Here is a 19,175-nt window from a genome sequence, read left to right as displayed (position 1 = left end):
TGAGTCATATGAGTGAGAAGGGGATTGATAGTTTGGACAAGAAAAACTTCCTTTCTGGAGTAAAACAAGCAAAGTTGAAGAAGTCTATTCATTGATTAGCCGGTAAACAGAAATGAGTTTCTTTTCAGAGTCATCCTTCTTCAAGAAAGTTCGATTTGCTAGAGTTAGTGCATTCTGATTTGTGCGGTCCTTTTAAAGTAAGGTTTCATGGTAGTGCACTTTACTTTATGACTTTTATTGATGATTATTCTCGCAAACTCTGGGTATTTTCTTTGAAGTCCAAGAATCAAGTACTTGATGTGTTCAAGAATTTTCAGGCCTTGGTTAAAAGACAGAAAGGGAAGAAATTGAAATGCATCCATTCAGATAATGATGGTGAGTATATTGGTCCTTTTTATAGATATTGCAGAGAGCAGGGTATTCGGCATCAGAAAACTCCTCCAAAGACTCTTCAGTTGAATGGCTTAGCAGAGAAGATGAACAGAACACTAGTTGAGAGCGTTACATGTATGCTTTCAGATTGCTAAGCTGCCAGATTTCTTTTGGACAGAAGCACTTAATACGGCTGTTTATGTTATCAATTTATCTCCTACTGTTGCTTTGAATGGTGATGTCCCTGACTGAGTTTGGTCTGGTAAGAATGTTTTTTATGATCATCTTAGAGTCTTTGGGTGTAAATCTTCTGTTCATGTTTCTAAGGATGAAAGGTCAAAGTTGGATGTTAAAACTAGACAGTGTATCTTCATTGGTTATGGTCAAGATGAATTTGGCTATCGCTTCTATGATTCAGTTGAGAAGAAACTTGTTAGAAGCCGCGATGTTGTGTTCTTTAAAAATCAAACAATTGAAGATTTTAACAAAGCTGAGAAGGTTGATTCTCAGAGTAGTGAGAGCCTAGTTGATGTTGATCCAGTTTCTTTGACTACTGCTCCTGAAGAAAATCTTCATGATGATAAAAATCAAGTTGATAATGAAGATGATGATCATCTTCAGAATGACCAGCAAGAAGTTGTTGATGCTTCAGTGCAAGTTGATATGGTTGATCAGCAACCAGTTTTTGATGTTCCAGAGAGTTCTCTCAGATGATCTACAAGAGAGAGAATACCTTCATCTCGTTATTCTCCCAGTGAATTATGTACTCTTGACTGACGGGAGAGAACCTGAGAGTCTTGATGAGGCCATGGAAAGTGAAGAAAAAGAAAAGTGGTTTGATGCTATGGAAGATGAAATTAAATCTTTGCAAGATAATCATACCTTTGATTTTGTTAAGCTGCCTAAAGACAAAAAAGCTTTGAAAAATAGGTGGATTTTTCAGGTGAAGCATGAAGATGGTAATCCAATTCCACTGTACAAAGCTAGATTAGTTGTGAAGGGATTTAACCAGAAAAAGGGAGTTGATTTTGATGAGATATTTTCTCTGGTTGTAAAGATGTCATCCATTCATGTAGTTCTAAGCTTAGCTGCAAGTCTAGATTTAGAGGTTGAGCAAATGGATGTTAAAACTGCTTTTCTCCATGGTGACTTAGATGAAGAAATTTATATGAAGCAACCTGAAGGTTTTGAAGTCAAGGGAAAAGAGAATTATGTTTGCAAATTGAAGAAAAGCTTGTATGGTTTGAAACAAGATCCTAGGCAGTGGTACAGGAAGTTTGGTTCCCTTATAAGTCAGCAGGGCTTCAAGAAAACTACTTCAAACCATTGTGTTTTTGTGCAAAAATTCTCTGATGGTGACTTTATTATTGTGTTGCTTTATGTTGATGACATGCTTGTTATTGGTCATAATGCTTGCAGGATTCAAAAGTTAAAGCAAGAGTTGAGTAAGTCTTTTTCTATGAAAGACTTAGGACCAGCAAAGCAGATTCTTGGCATGCAGATTGTCCATGAAAGAAAGACCAAGAAATTATGGTTATCACAAGAGAAGTATATTCAGAAAGTACTTTGAAGGTTTAACATGGACAAGGCTAAGGTTGTCAGTACACCTTTAGCTATGCACTTCAAGTTGAGCAAGCAGTGCCCTTCCAGTGATGATGAGAAGGAAGATATGAAGAAAGTTTCTTATACTTCAGCTGTTGGTAGTTTGATGTATGCAATGATTTGCACAAGACCGAATATTGCTCATGTTGTTGGTTTTGCTAGTTGTTTTCATTCTAATCAGAGAAGAGAACATTGGAATACTGTGAAGTGGATTATGAGATATCTTTGTGGCACTTCTAGTCTAAGTTTGTGTTTTGTTACAGGGAAGCCTATTCTTTATGGTTATACTGATTCAGATATGGCCGGTGATGTTGATACTCGCAAGTCTACTTCAGGGTATTTGGTTACTTTTGCAGGGGGAGCTATGTCTTAGCAATCTAGGTTGAAAAAATATATTGCTCTATCTACTACAGAAGCTGAGCTTATTGCTGCCATTGAAGTTTGTAAAGAATTTCTTTGGATGAAGGGATTCTTGGGGGAACTTGGTTATGCTCAAGAGAGGTATGTGCTTTATTGCGACAGTCAAAGTACCATACATCTTGGCAAAAATTCTACATTTCATAGGGTCTAAACATATTGATGTGAGATACCATTGGATTCGGGATGTGTTGGATTCTAAGTTGCTTGAACTTGAGAAGATTCATACAGATGATAATAGTTCCGACATGATGACTAAAGCTTTGCCAAGAGGGAAGTTTGAAGATTGCTGCATGATTGCCGGGATGGCGGTCTCCTCCACATAGTTGGGAGGGGGTGAATTGTTGGGTTATTGGGTCTTTTTTCCTTCCTATGTGGATAAATGAAGTCCAATTTGGACCAACCCACTTTTTCCTAGAGGCCCATTACTATGGGGCATATATATTGATCTTTTTAGGTCTTATTCGTCATCACAAAAAGAGAGTTTTCAGCAGCCAAAGAGAGAAAAACAAAGCTGATTTTCGCACCTAAATTTCAGCCACTGCTATCAACTTCAAATTGCGATTTCCGCTTCATTTCTTGTCCGATTAAGCTGATTTTTGGAATGCTTGTTCCTCTCATATCAATCTTTGATTAGGAACTGACTGAGATTGATTTGGTGGCCTGTAGCTCCTGTTCTTCAGTCCCGAACAGAAGCTATATTTTTTGTGCTTTCACTCCTTTATTTCTCTAGTGTTTGGTGCTGTAGTTTATGTATTGTTTCTTGTTGTTTGGCACTTGTTTTATGAACATTATGGAGGACAATATTATAACTCTTTAGTGATTATAGTGGAGGTTTGGTCCCGTGATTTTTTACTCTCACACCGAAAGGTTTTCCACGTAAATTTGGTGTCTCATGTGATTACCTTTATTCTTATCTTGTTTCATTTGGTTGATTTGTTTGTTGTATATTACTCTATTTTTCTTGGGTTAATTTGTCTCCTCTTGGTTCAAATTGAAAGAGAAAGTTTAGTCTTAGGTATTTTTCGTTGCTACCCTATCGGGCTCTTTGATTTTGTGCCCGTCTTTCCTAACAATGGGAAGCTCGAAATCACAAATATTCGGCGATTAATTTAGCTTTCAGATTTCACAACTCTGATCTGACTAAGTGATCCTCCCATTTTGTTGTGAGCTCTTTTTGTTGGTTGCTATAGTGTAGGCTGGATAATTGTTTCATTACTTTTGTTACCCTCGTCACATGTATATATATGTGTGAAAAAACTAAGATTTAGCCTTCCCATCTCCCTCACCTTTTTGCTGGCAACAATCTTATGTAAGGACATTTAGACTTATCAATATTTATGATTCTCTTTCCTATAGATTCCAATGGATAAAGTTTATGTAGTTGCAATTTCCCTTGTCAATTGCTAGATTTATTAGGTATTTGCTAACTTATTCCTTTCCCTCAATATGTGCTGATACTGAACTTGCTTATGTGTCATTAATTTTTTATCTGCAATACTGTATCTGATATATTTTGTGGATAGTCTCATTCTCCTTTAATACCTACCAATGAGTTAGTCTGAATAATGACTTTGCTATATTTTAGTTATTGCAATGCTTAAAAGCATGTAGAATTGTTGTTGCCTCCACTTTTGTATTTGTGGTGTCTTCTATCTTAGTATCTTTTGCATACAATAGATCCCCTCTATCATTTCTAAGATAAAATATATTTAAACTCGTTTCAAGATTGCCTCTTGATATTCCATCTGCGTTAGACTTTATCTATCCTACATTTGGGGTCTTTCATTGCACTTTGATGACTTTAATTATTGCCCTTAGCTTCTCTAACTCTTTTAGGGTCTCTGCCCAACTGAAGGAAAATTCTTGTCTTGGCTTTCTTACCTTCAATAATATTCTCAAGTTTCTGGTAATGTTGTGTATCAACCTTTGCCATGTTCTATTTTTCCGTTCATGCTTTATGTTGTTCCTTCTCCTTCATAATTCCTAAATTATGATACTTGTTAGAGCTTGATAATATGCTTCTTACCATGTCTTACATTTACTCCCCATTATTTCATTATGACCTTCCTTAAGCTCGGCCCTTGTATGTTTCTTCCTGGAAAAGAAGAAAAATAGGATCAAGTCTTGTTAGCAGTTTCTAATCTTAGGAACACATGAGACATAGTCTCTTGTGATGGATTTATGCAACACCAACATCTGAAAGGTCCTTCATAGCCCCATATCCTTATTCAATCATCCACTGAAACCTTAAACTTTCACATTCTCCACACACAAAAAAGTTATTTTGAAAGAAAGTCCCTTAACCCAAATATCCTTTAAAATCTTATTAGATTGTTCCTTTTGCATGATGTATTGCCGTGTTCACCTTACAGAAAAATTTCCATTAAATTCAGCATCCACTATGGTGTGTCATTATCTTCTATACTCCTAGGTAAACCTGTCATTTGGGTCAGGTCAGCCCATTTTGGCCCGATTAACCTGGCCCGTTTAGTGCGATCACCCCAGTTGGGATCGATCCGGTTGTGCACCGAGTTCCTAGGCCACCGGTCCCGGGCTGGGCCATCTGGGATAGCCAATTCGGTAGATCGTCCCAGTTAAGAAATCAGACTAGGCCCATCGGTGACCTGGTGGGTTAGTAAAAAAAATTCTTTTAAATTGGATTTGGAATTGATCATTAGAGCCTAATCGACTGTTGAGGCCCAACAGTAATATTGTAGTTGTAGACACCAATGTTCATTTTGGCCTTTTTCCTTTTTAAAAAAAAAATAAATTAATTCAAAAAAAATCTATAAATACCCCAAATTCATTTTCACACATTCTTAATCTCTCATTCTCTCTCAAATATTCTAATTATCTCCTAAAGTGCTCAATTTTAATTTTTAATTTTGCAATTACAAATATCAAGTGGAAGTTTTCTAAAGTCACAACTTTCGAATACTTTCAAAATTTGATATTATCATTCCACCTCTTACTTTTAATTTTTAATTAGTGTATTATTTGTTGAATATTTATTTTTATTATTTTTATGTATTTTGAATATTTATTAGTTTAATTTGTAATATCGATAAATTAAGAAACCTCGGTAAAAGTGTTAAAAAAAATTATTCCGAAAGTGGTAGTGGTAGTAAAAAATGAATTGCCGGCGATTCCGATAGAGGTAGTTCAAGTACTAGATATACCAGTGTGCCTCCGATACCAATTAGTCAACCTTCTGAGGATGAAATAGGTGTAGGTGCTCACGATATGAATTATTTAGAAGCTCAGAAAAATTATGGTATAAAAAAAGAGAATGAAGTAGACGCGATTGATTTAGATGTAGATGATGATAATATTGATGTGACATCGGAAGTCGAAAATGCTAATGTTAGATCTAAATCGGTTAAAAGTCGAAAATGCTAATGTTAGATCTAAATCGGTTAATCTTCTTCCCCGTCCTCCCTGTGCCCTTGTAAAAACTCGTAGAAGAACTAGTATTGCATGAAAAAGAAAATTAAAAATAGAAGGAGAAACTAAGGTGCAATGTAAAATTTGTGAAATTGTACATGAGCATAAAATCGAAGGCAATAAAAGGGGTACAAATTCATTGAAGAGAAATTTAAGAGAAAAACATGCGGTAGAGCTAAGTCTTGTACAAGATGGTGAGGCTGTTGGTGGACCAGCTCAAAGTAGGTTGAAACCAACAACCGGTCAATTAATTAAGAAGTATAATAAAATGAAGGACCGAAAAGAGATAGCAAAAATGATAGTTGTGGGTTGTTTGCCTTTCACTTTTGCTTCTTCAGATATTTTTATTCATTATATTCGAGCAATTTATAATACAATGTTTACAAGTATTCCTAGAAATACTTGTCAGATCGATATTTTTAGACTCCGTGCACAATATGCTTATTATTTATCTACATTATTAAATAATATTCCATGTAGAATTGCTTTAACTTCTGATCTTGGTCGTGCTGTTAATAAAAATAATTATTTAATAATTACTTGTCACTGAATAGATAGGAATTTTGTTATGCAAAAATGGATTCTAGCATTTTGTATGATGAAGATCGTAGATACACTGAAAAATTTATTTCTGAATCTATTTCTAAAGTTATAAAATATTATGGTATTAAAAGAAAGGTTTTATGCATAGCTTTTGATAATGCATGTAACAACAAAACTGTTGTTGACTTGTTAAAAGTTGAACTTTCTCCATCGTTATCCGAAATATTTCATGTTAAGTGTGCTTGTCATATATATAATTAATCGTAAAAGATGATCTTGAATTTTTTAAGTTTTATATTAAAAATGTCCGACTTGTTGTTGACTTTATTCAAGAAAATAATTGAAAAAAGTTAGAGTGAAAGAATTAAATCAAATGTGAACAAAATGGACTTAGACCGATATTTATACTTGAAGAATGTGATACTAGATGGAATGCTACTTATAATTATTTTAAAACTTGCCTTACTTATAAAGTTTCTATTACAATGACTTTTAATCAATATTCTAGTTCTTTTTCTGGGTTATGGTACATGATTTTGATTGGGCTGCAATTGCTGATCTTGTTAATTTTTTGGAAAATTTTTATATAACTATAGTTAAATTTTCTGGTGCTTATTATCCTACTATTTGTAATACTTTAGGTTATTTAAATGACATTTCGTGCTTGCTTAACTAATATAAGAATAAAGAAGGTTACAAAGAAGTTATTACTACTATAATTGCTAAATCTAAAAAATATTTTTATCCGCTTCCCTGCAATTTACTTGATTGGTGCTATAATAAATCTATGTATGAAAAATAATACTATGACCAAATTTAGTTCAATTATTTATAATGTTTTAGAAATAAAGTCTGAAAAAGAACCTTCTTTTTTTACTGCTATGAGTGATGCGAATAGTTACATGAAAGCATTATATAACCATTATGTCGATTTACTTGATGAAACCGTACCGACAAATATCACTCCAACTATCGCTCCTCAAACTCCTGAGGAGACATCATTTTCTAAAAAGCGGGCACATTGTAGTTATCCTGATTACTTTTTTTATTTAAATGATTGAGACAGGATGCAACCTTCATCACACAGAACACATTTTCGGAAAGAGCTTAAGTATTATATTCGACAACCGATAGAGGGTCATAGAACAAGGATCAGTGCCCTGGATTGGTGGAAGAATAATGAAAAATAATATCTTGTGTTTTCAAGATTAGCTAGATATATGAATGTTTCAATGTCAACCGTTGCATCAGATATCGTTGTTAGTCAGAGACAATAATAGCTTGGAGACAACCGACACTCATTGGGAGGCAATGCTATGAATGTTCTAGTTTACCTTAAAGATTGGATTATAGCGGAACGAAAAAATTAAGGAATGGAGGTGGAGCCGACAGACGGACGAAATCTTGAAGAAATTATGAATTAAAGGGATAACTCAGCACAGTCAAGTCCAACGCATGATTTTGCCCCCATTGATTTTGACTTTCCTATGGCAGTTCCCGTTAATATTAACATGCATGAATTGGAAAAAATGATGCAAAATTTGTAGATTTCTCAATCATGTAACTTATAAGTTTTGGATCATTTTGCAATCAATAAAATACAACATTCATTCACCCTTTACTTATTTTTTTTCATTTAAATTGAATGTCCAATTTGAATTAAACACTTTTAATATATTACTATCAAAATTTACACTAAGTAATAAGCATAACAACAAATATACATATAATAAAAAAATAAAAGTAATGTTAGCAAATATTACCTAGACAACTAGTATTGACATATGAAAATACTATATAAGACTATAAGTTTATCTTTTAAGTGGTGTATGTAAATTTTTTAATATATGTTCAAAACTTCAAGTATTAATATATTTAGTATACATTGTAATACATATGTGTGTATATTTTATAAAGTACTATAACATGTAATGTATATATATTTCAACTTTCAAGTGGTATTTTAAGTAGTATATATTCTACATATATGTGTATATATTTTCTATACACTAAAGTAGTATATATGAATGTATACATGTGTATATGTTTTCTAAAGTAGTATATATGTAATGTATATATGTTGTATGTATATTATTTTAAGTAATTTTTTAAGTAGTATATATATTATATTGTACGTATATATGTGTATATATTTTTTATACACTGAAGTAGTATATATAAATGTATACATGTGTATATGTTTTCTAAAGTAGTATATATGAAATGTATATATGTTGTATGTATATTGTTTCAAGTAGTATTTTAAATAGTATATATATTATATTGTACGTATATATGTGTATATACTTTCTATAGACTAAAGTAATATATATTTAATGTGTATATATTTTCTAAAGTAGATAAGTAGTATATATGTAATGTATATATGTTGTATGTATATTGTTTCAAGTAGTATTTTGTAGTAGTATATATATTATATTGCATGTATATATGTGTATATATTTTCTATATAGACTAAAGTCTAAACTCTAAAGTAGTATATATTTACTGTATATATGTGCATATATTTTCTAAAGTAGTTTAATATGTAATGTATACATGCTATACATTTATTGTTTAACATATTTAAATTGTATATAGGTGTGTATATATAGTATATATTGGAAAAAAACATGTAAATTCGAATTTAATTTAATTTTTTTTGCATAACGAACAGGTAATCGGCCCATTTCTCGAAGTGGGCCGGGCTTAATCGGTTCAAATCGATCAAACCGATTCAAGATTAAGTGGGTCGAGCAATTTTTACTGTTGGGTTCAAACCGAACTGGCCCATTAAAAATTAAGCCTGAATTGGGCCGGATTGGCCCATTAAAACTGGACTCGGATCGAACCGGCCCAAAGATCGATTACAATTAATGGGCCGGTGCCGGATTGAACCAGATCGGTCCGGTTGACAGGTATACTCTTAGGGGATCTAACCTTATCAATGATATGGTTAGCCATCTCTTTTGGTAGTACTTTCCTGATTAGCTGCACATTCCATTTCTTTTATAATTATTTACAATGTCCTAATGCCTGTCCAGCTATCAAATCATAAATGAGCATTTTCTTTTCTAGTTTGCCACAATATTTGATGTTCTATCAAGCCTCTAGCTTGTAGCTTTTTTTTTATATTTGTGATCCACTTGCACCTATTTTCCACATTACTATGCTTGAATTATCTTTTTTGCAGTATTTGTTGAACATAAAGCTATTCCACAGATGGTTTAGTTCTGAAGTTCCACCACAATTTGAAAAAAAAAGGGTCATGAACCTAGTCATCTTTCCTCCTCTAGTAAATACAAATTTTTTCACCTTGTCCAGTGTCTTCCTCTTTCCCCTATACAGTTGCTCCAAAAGAATTGGGCCATCAACCTTTGAATATAATTCATTACAGATTATCAATGTATAGAGATGCTTTGCAGTACATGGTTAATAAGAATAGTTCTATCTAAATATGATAGAAGCTTACTTTTTTATCCTTGTAATTTGGAGTTGATTCTGTGGGTATGCTAATAATAAACCTTCTTCTTTCTCATATAGAAAATAGGGCATCCCAAGTAGGTAAATGGGAATTCTTTGCTCAGAATTCCTGTGGCCTACTTCTGCTACTATTACCTCCTCCTGAGAAACATTTTTATGTAGATATATTGCACTCTTATCTTTGTTAACCTTCTGGGCATCGAGCTGAATCCAAACGAAGTCCAGTAGAGTCGTGGATGTATCAAATCAAACTAAAGTAACTGAGTTTTAAGCAGTGCCAAGTTAAGTCGAGCCTGAGTCAAGTTCAACGAGATTTGCTATATTTTCACCGAGACCGTGTTGAGCCCAAGCTAAATAAAGCCTACTCTTTTCTATTAAATTAAAAAAAAAAATTAAAATTTAAAAATTAAGATTGAACGGATATCACATTTAATGTAACTTGAAAGTGAAAGAAAGTAAATAAATGATAAAATAGAATTATTTGAATAAGATAGCATGGTATTAATTTAGTAAATCACACATAATATTTGTGGGATTACATTAACATACAAATGAAAACTTAACATAAAAATAATTTTACTCTAAGCATCTAAATAGAGCTAAAACCATCATCACTAGAAATAAAATCTACATTTTTAAATTAAAAATTTTAATTGCATCAACGAATGATATAAAGAAATGTATTGTATTTGATTTAATTTAATTTTAATAATTGAAAATTTGATTACATTGATTTGATAATAGTAAGCTCAAGTTACATTATATTGTCGTTAAAAATGTGCTTACATTTGAATAAATATTTATACTGATTTACTTGCATTAATAAATATTAATTATAAACTATTAATTTAACATAGTATTTTTAGTTAAATTTATGATGTCCTTACTAATTGATAATATTTAATGGGTATTATTTCTTAAATTGAGTCTAGCTGAGCTAGCTCAACTGAGCCGACCTTTGGCCGAGCCGAGCTTGATCGAGTTTTGATCAAACCGAGCTGAGAAAATTAAATAAAAATCAAGCCGAGTCAAATCGAATTTTTTTTCAAAATAAGTCGAGTCAAAATGAAAGGATGAACTAAAAGAATATGATTTTGGTAAAAGAGGTGTGTAGCCATAGGGGGTGGTGAGTGAAAGACTCGGAGGGAAAATAAGTTGGCCAGGTCTTGAATTTTATTCGGCAATGGGGTTTGAGTTTATGGGTTAGGCCTTTCATTTTTTGAGCCTCTGGTTGTTCGGTCTGTCAATTAGGTGTAGATACAAAACTTTGACTAAGGTAAAGATATATTTATATCTATATTTATAATCTATAATTTATAATATACTAAAAGTGTGAAAACCTTTATAAATGTGATTTAAATTTTTTGTCCTTCGTTAAAAGACTCTTCTTTAGATAAAATTGTCTTTTCATTATTTTTTTAAATTTATTATTTTTTATTATATTAACTAGACTTCCTAAAATATATGAGACTCCTAAAATATATTGTAGGAGTATTAATTAGTGTTTTTCTTTTTAGTAGACTTCTTAAAATATATGAGACTCCTAAAATATATGATAGGAGAATTAATTAATATTTTTTTCTACTGTTCAGTTAGAAAAATACTCCTAAAATAGAACGAAAATACTTTTATAAATATTAAGATGTACGTTAAACTAGAGAACAAATCGGTTTGCCTATTGGGAGAATATGATTGATGTTTATCTAACTTAATTCGATTGCACGTCTAGATTGATAGATGTTTAATTTTCTAACCCTCAACTTTTTCACTGTTTTTGTCAGCATAATAGAATTCAACATATGTGTGTATATATATATATATATATATATTTCTTCTTTGTTTTCATTCAAAATCATTCTTCAGGGTCAAAATTTTCGCTCAGAAAAAAATTAGTTGGATCAAAATCGATGTTTTGTGATCACTATTATATATTTTTTTATATAGTTTACAGGTCGTAGATCAATGTTGGTTGGCTTTGAAGAATTTCTTGTGTAAAAGTTAGGTCTAATTGTATTGTTTTGATATCTTTATTATCTTATTGTTTTATTTTAATTTACAAATGCTAGATGAATGTGAGTCGACTTTGAAATTTTTTTTTAGGTAAAGGTTAAGTTTAATTGTATTATCGTAATATCTCTATTAGTTTATTATAGTTTACAGTTCGTAGATGAATCTCGATCGGCTTTGAGAAAGTTTTGTGTGTGAAATTTAAGTTTAATTGTATTGTTTTGATATCACTTTTATCGTATTATTTTGTTGCAGTATACAGATGATAGATAAATGTTGGTTGGCTTTGAGAATTTTTTTTATGTAAAGGTTAGGTTTAGTTGTACTATTTTGATATCTCTATTATCGTATTATTTTTATATTGTTTATAGGTGGTAGATGAGTGTCGGACGACTTTGAGAAAAAATGTGTGTGTAAAGATAAGATTTAATCGTATTATTTTGATATCTCTATCATTGTATTGTTTTATTGCAATTTACTGATGGTAGATGAATATCGATCGACTTTTAAAAATATTTTTGATAAAGATTATGTTTAATAAATAAATTCTCCATCTTTACATACTCAAAAGATATTAAATTTAATTATTATATTCATCTTTATTATTTAAACAAATATCATATTTAGTGTAATGTTTGAACTCATTAAAGTATACGCGCGCAATACACGTACAACTAAACTAGTATAACTAAATAATATAATTGAAGATTGGTTTGAACAATAGCAAATAGTAGAGGGTTATATCCGATCCTAACTAGCCGATATTTAGAATTTATTAGGTGAATCAAATTCTACATGTTTTATTGCTGTCGTTGTCTTAGAAATAGAAGTCAAAATTTTTACCCTAAAATAAAAGAATTAATTGAAAATAAATAAATTCTATTAGTTTTGAGGGGAAAACATGAGATAGTTCACTCATAATAAGAGAATATTTGAAATCAAATTTAAACGAATAATAAATTTATTTTATTTTATTTTTCATAGTTAAGAAGCAAATCTAAACTAATCCGCCAGTGATTGATAAAGAGTATGCTTGGGACCAAATTCAAAATAAGGGCAATTTTATTCTATTCATAATTAAAAGGGTATTTTTGAATATTTTCTCCTAAAAATATAATAGGTTCCATCCTAAACCTTAAAAATTTAAGACAAAAAAATTTATATCATTAGGTTAAATAGCTCACTTATCTTACAACAACAGATAATTCTTCGTAATAAACTTGATATAACAACTTGAAAAATAAAATAATTTATAACTTATCATAACCAATTAAGTAGTGTAAACACCTAATTTTTGACCAAAACCTAATGTTTTACGTCATTTTTAGTGTTTAATATATATATGTATTTTATTTTTAGGTCTAAGTTAGATATTTCAATTTTATCTTAGTTTAACAAAGTTTGTTTTAAAAATTTTTAAAACTACAAAAATAGAGTCACATTTTAAATAAGTTTCATTTTTAGTTTTTATTTATTTATTTATTTATTTTTAGAAAAAAAAATTCTTCTTTCAATTTTAATAAAGAATGGTGTGATATTTCTTAATCATATTCCCAAGACTAGTTATTAGCTTATGTTATATTTTATTAGTTTTTAATTATTTTCATCTTATTAATAATAATAATAAAAAAAAAAAAAAAAAAAAAAAAAAACCTAAACTACCCAAACCACCCACAATTCCCCACACCTAATTGACCTCTCCCACTCTCCTACATGCACACATACACGACACAAACTAACTACGTGCACACATGCACACAAACTAACTACATGCACACATGCACTAAGACTACTATATATATAATACACAAGACACACACACAGAAGGGAAAAAAAGAAAAAACATATACAAACATACATACACGAAAAAACAAAGGCAAAAAAATAAAAACAGAAGAGGAGTAAGTGAGAAAAAGATTTAAAAACAAAGAAAAAACAAAGGAGAAGAGGAAAAGAAATTCGGGTTTGGAGTTTAAGATCTCCGTTTGAGTTTCTGGTTCGACATAAAAGCTTCTCTTTTGATTTAGTTCGTCATACAGGTTTTATTCAAATCCCGTACTCTTCTTTTACAAGTTTTGTTGCGAAAACAGAGCATGAATGAAGTTATTTCAATGGTTCTTCTTTAGATTATTTAGTGTGTATTTATTATTTCTATTGTAGTTTGCTCTAGGTCTTTGTTTATAACTTATTGTCGTTCCAGAATAATGATTAAGTGAATTAATTTTGAACTTATACGAGATAACTTGTTAAAGTAATTAGCGTTGAAAACGTAACTTTAAGTTTAGTTGACATGTGATTGGTATAGTTGAGATATAAATTACAACTTAGAACTCATGCATGCCTGTAATAAAAATAATGAATGAATAAAATAGATGTGTGAAAACCGTAAACACAATTATTTTTTTTAAAGAAAGGCAGTGAGTAAAAGAGAGAGAGACGAAAATCAGTAAAAAAAAAAAAACTGAAAAGAAAAAAAAACGTGCTAAAGAAAAAAGGGCATGGCAAATTAACTAAAATATTTTGAACATTTGTACATTTATTGTCTAAACAACAAATGATGTCAACGATGCTAAAGTGATCATTTTATTATATTTCCACGATCTATAAAATAATTAGATGAACTTATGGTATGGATGCTAAAATAATATAAATTTAAGTATTTTCTTCTTCTTTTCCGAAAGAAATTTGTCCAACTACCTTTACATTATTCTTAGTCAGTTTTTAGTTAGAATTTTCTTCTTTTGTTAAATCAATTCTATATTTCATGATTGGTTGTTCGCTTGTTTGATACTGTGTTTTCTTTAGTTTGGAATGAATTATTGGTATACGCTAATGTTACTGTGGCTTAGAGTTAGCATGTATGATTAATTAATTTACTATTTATTAGTATAAAAAATGAATGAGACGAGACACGAGTATTACTTTCAAACCCATTATTAAAAGGATTTTTTAATTCATAAAAGAATGAATTAGTACCTTAACCTCTAGAAAATTAAAATTGTGTACAAGCAAAAATTGACGATGAAGTTGGAAAGCCCTGCTACCGACCATTCGTCATAATTAAATTAAATTACCATTTGAAGTCAATTGAAATGGGTTGGGGAGGTTTAAAACCCATTAGGTGCATATTTGGATTGGGAAAATAGGGACGACTTATAAATGCCGTAAAGGCGCGAGAAACGTGCCTAAATTTGTGGTGAGGCCGAAAAATACTACTATCGGTAAGCCACACGTCAATAAATAATTTCAAAATAAATTAAAAGCGGGAGGCAAACAACTTTTAGGTTGACAAATATTATAAATCCTAAAAAAAAAAAAAAGGGGTTTTAATTTAAGCCGGACGTAAGTCATTAAAGCGACCGTGCTAGAACCACGGGACTCGAGGGGTGCCTAACACCTTCCCCTCGGTCAACAGAATTCCTTATTCGGATTTCTAGTTCGCAGATCGAAAAATAAAAATTAAAGAGTCATTTTCTTTTTGAATAGGGATTCAATAAGGTGACTTGGAACACCCAAACTCAATTCCAAGTGGCGACTCTGTAAATAAAATAATCCCTTTTCAAAACGTCACTTTAATTGGAAAGACCCATTTTCTCTAAAAACCAACTTCCTAGCGGGGTCGGATGCGGTGAAAAACAAGGGGTGTGACAAGTAGAATTTATGTAATGTCAATTTATAATATTATCTATACATACATACATACACTATAAGATTTCATCGAGAGAGCTTTCAAACTCAAAATTAACTTACTACAGCTTCATTAAAGATTCTCCAAATCAAGCTATTCGAGTTTTCTTCGCATGCTTGAGCTATGATTGTCAAATTTCATTTAGTTTCTTTACGACTATATAATATAAATAATTGGAATAGGAGCGCTAACAAGCAAATAAAAAGAGTGTGCTAAGGCGCAACGACTTATACGCTGCTGCTATAATGGTTCATATGATAACCAACGCTTTAACATGGAAAAACATTCCACGGGTTTGGACTCTGGGGCAGTATGCCCTCCTCCCTGTATTAAAAAGGCATTAAATAGAATTACAAAAGTTACTTAAACTATACTTACATGCATATGATGTTTATGCTAAACTAAACAAGTTTGCAGTTAAAAATGAAAGTAAGAGAATAGATATTACTTGGTAGTTGGTACTTGTTTGGCCATAAAAGATATTAATTCATTTTTCTTTAGAATAATTTTTACTTTATTTGAAAATTAGCATTTGATCATGAAAATTCTAAATTCAACTTGAAATTGTATTTTAAATTTAGAAAATAACTTATAACCTATTTTTCAATTCACTTTTCACTTTGAAGTTGTATTTAATTACATTTAAGCATGAACATTACTCTAAATATAATTAGCAAAAGTATAACGAAACACAACTAGATAATGAACAGTACTCAAACTATGAAATGTTGAAAAATAAAATTAAAAATTACCCAAAAAAGGAAAAGAAACATTCCTAGTGGAACAAAAAAGAAAGTAAGATAGATAAATTAAAACGAACGCAATTAGATAAATGCAAAATGAAGTTAGTTTCTTACCTTGACCGTGGCGAACGTCATTTGGTTGGAGTAACTTCTTGTATACCTATATTCAACAAATTTAATTAATATTTTCAATTTATTTTTTTGCATAACATATTAACATTAATCATCCAATGAATAATTAAAAAAAAATATTTAAATTCGGAACTTGCCCCGCAACTTGACCATCGACAATCCAGGGCTTCCAATCAACAACAATTGGGTAATTTAGTGATGTAATCCATGCTTCAGTTGAAATAAATGGTACAACCATATCGTGATCACCACTACTCCAAACAGAAAAATTAATTAGGAAAAAAAAAAGAAACATATTTATGCTCAATACATCTTAATGTCTGAAAAATCACACCTACAATATGATGTTGATTTCATAAAAAAAATTGCTTTCATTTTACACCACCAAAATTGATTAACTACTTTTTAGATCAGAAAGGTTACTCAGCATCGCAAGTCACTAAGGAACTGTTTAGAAAGTAACATGTTAATTAAAATTGATGTAATTATTAAGATAGTAATTATATAGTCAAATAATTAACGGTATAGTAACTATCATGATCTATTTATTATATTTGGCACAATATAACTATAATGTAATTACAATTGTATTAGTCCAGATGAATTCATTTTTTATAAAATAATATTTGGTTGCACAGGTGTAATTACATAATTATATCAAATTTTTAAAATAAAATTTAATTATCAAAAAATAAAACTAATATTTGACAAATAAGGGTCTGTATAAATGATATTAAATTAGGTATTTGAAAGATATATTGTATCTTGAAAATATATTAATTAATAACATACATTCAAATATTATGTTCTTAACAAATATCATGAAAAATAATTGATATATATTTTTTAAATTAGTTTATTTTAATTAAATTAATCATAAAAATTAAAAGTACATAATTTTTAAGAACATCACGAAATGTATGTTTGACAAAAAGATTAATATTATAAATATAATGTCATTAAATCATTAAATACTATGTAAAAAAACAATCTATCAATTCTAATTAAAAATTAAATGACATACAATGTAAACTATGAAATAAATAAATTGAAAAAAAAATATAACATAAGTTAAAAATTCAAACACAAAAAGTCAGCATAAGATTGCTAGACAATGGTAATAGTTTTGTTTTTGTGGGTAACTATGTATTTTTCTTTTTCAATTTTTGTGTGTGGCTAAAATACCACTCAATTTTACCTAAATATCACGCTAAGTCAGTAGGAGGAAACCAATGAGACAATTTTTTGACAATTTAGTTACAAAAAGTTACTTGGTGACTTTCTATGTTACTTACCAAACACTTTTTGTTACCAACATAATTTACTGAATTTTTGTGATACTTGGAAAAATTGAATAATCTTTTCATTATGGAAAATAGTTTAGTAATTTTATTGCAATAATATTAAATTAAGTGACTAAAATTAACCCAAAAATAGTTTAGAGAATTATTATTGAGTTAATTTACTAACCATAAAGTATACAATAAATAACAATAACATATTAAATATAATTCTATAAATAAGATCCGGGTAATAATCTAATAAATACCTGTAAATAAGAGATCTAAAACCTTTACGGCTAAGATTCTCATGATATGGTATAGTATTGTCAATAATTGCTCCAAAAGAAATATTGCTCCTGCATTCCTCCCATGCTCCATTAGTCTTCTGAGTGTGATTCGTTTTGTATTTTAATAAAAATAGCATCAAGGTTCCAATATGAAAATTTCTCTTTTGTTGTTAAAATTGCATACCTTTCGAACATGAAGAGCATCTTGTACATTCTTATCATTGGCCCAAATCAAACCGAGGTCGTGCCATTGTCCCTACAAAAATAATTACGGACCCAGAAAATTGTTGGATATTTTTCCTGATTTTCATACAATAATATGTAATAACTAAAATAGAGAAGGCTAAATATATCCCTCGATATACTTTGGATTTAAATATACAAGAACACTTCAGGTCATTTTTTTTTATTTTTATAATTTTTTTATATTTAGAACTTTTCTATTGTTGTCCAAGTCACTCGTGACTTATTGGGATCGATAGTTTGGTTCTCCAAAAGTTCATTTGGTTTCTATGCTTATTTTCCTATTCTAGAGCTTTTGAAGTCGAAAAATAAGTCTTCGATCCAACTTTCTAGCAAACATCCTCGGGTGAGAATTTCGATAGCGGTGTTAGCTCTGAAGCTAAGATTTTAGGCCAAGGGTATCTTTGGTTTGGGTCTTGAGGCTTCCAGTCTCGTTTTAGGCTGTTGGTTGAAATTTGGTAAAAATAAAATAATGAATGTGGAGCTCATATTTTGTCGAAACGATCTCAGTTGAGAATTCTAATGGTTCTATTAAGTCTGAAATATTGTTTCTGATAGGGTTGCATATTTTATTTATATGCATGAAATTTTTTATCAAATTCACAAAACCTGATCAGAGTTTCTAAACTTGATCGAAAATCTGGAGCTGAACTATTTGGTACAACCACTAAAGCACCCATATTTCCGTTTTAGCGTTGCCACCTTAGTGGCTGGGGAGCTGCTTTGGCTACAACTAATGGCATCAGCATCAATGCTACTTAGGCGACCCTTGGCTGCTTTAGAAAAGCCACATTAGCGGTTAGGGAATAGCCTTAGCAAAGCCTGATCACCATGGCAGCAGAAGCTTTAGTAGTAGTTTGGCCGTTTTAACGATAAATTAGTCGCCTTAGCAATCAGTGTTGGTGCTTTATATACCTTGTCCTTCATG

General features: G+C 30.6%; 1 protein-coding gene across 8 annotated transcripts in view; it reads right to left on the bottom strand.

Moving 5' to 3' along the window:
• Nucleotides 1-15,528: 15,528 nt before the first annotated feature.
• The window catches only part of LOC107870929 (serine carboxypeptidase-like 19), a 66,248-nt gene continuing 62,601 nt past the window's right edge, over nt 15,529-19,175 (bottom strand). For 4 of the 8 annotated variants that reach the window (XM_016717627.2, XM_016717629.2, XM_016717630.2 and 1 more), the window contains 5 exons: nt 18,189-18,260; nt 17,984-18,102; nt 16,572-16,685; nt 16,417-16,462; nt 15,529-15,883 (listed from right to left, as the gene is read on the bottom strand). In XM_016717627.2, the coding sequence (XP_016573113.1) occupies nt 15,800-15,883; nt 16,417-16,462; nt 16,572-16,685; nt 17,984-18,102; nt 18,189-18,260 (435 nt within the window). In that variant the 3' untranslated portion in view covers nt 15,529-15,799. The remainder of the gene's footprint in view (nt 15,884-16,416; nt 16,463-16,571; nt 16,686-17,983; nt 18,103-18,188; nt 18,261-19,175) is intronic. The other 4 variants (XM_016717628.2, XM_047413263.1, XM_047413264.1 and 1 more) reach the window with 1 other exon arrangement.

Source organism: Capsicum annuum, chromosome 5 (assembly GCF_002878395.1).
Source record: "Capsicum annuum cultivar UCD-10X-F1 chromosome 5, UCD10Xv1.1, whole genome shotgun sequence".
NCBI classification, from domain to species: Eukaryota; Viridiplantae; Streptophyta; class Magnoliopsida; order Solanales; family Solanaceae; genus Capsicum; species Capsicum annuum.
This window is presented reverse-complemented; position numbering and strand designations above follow the sequence as displayed.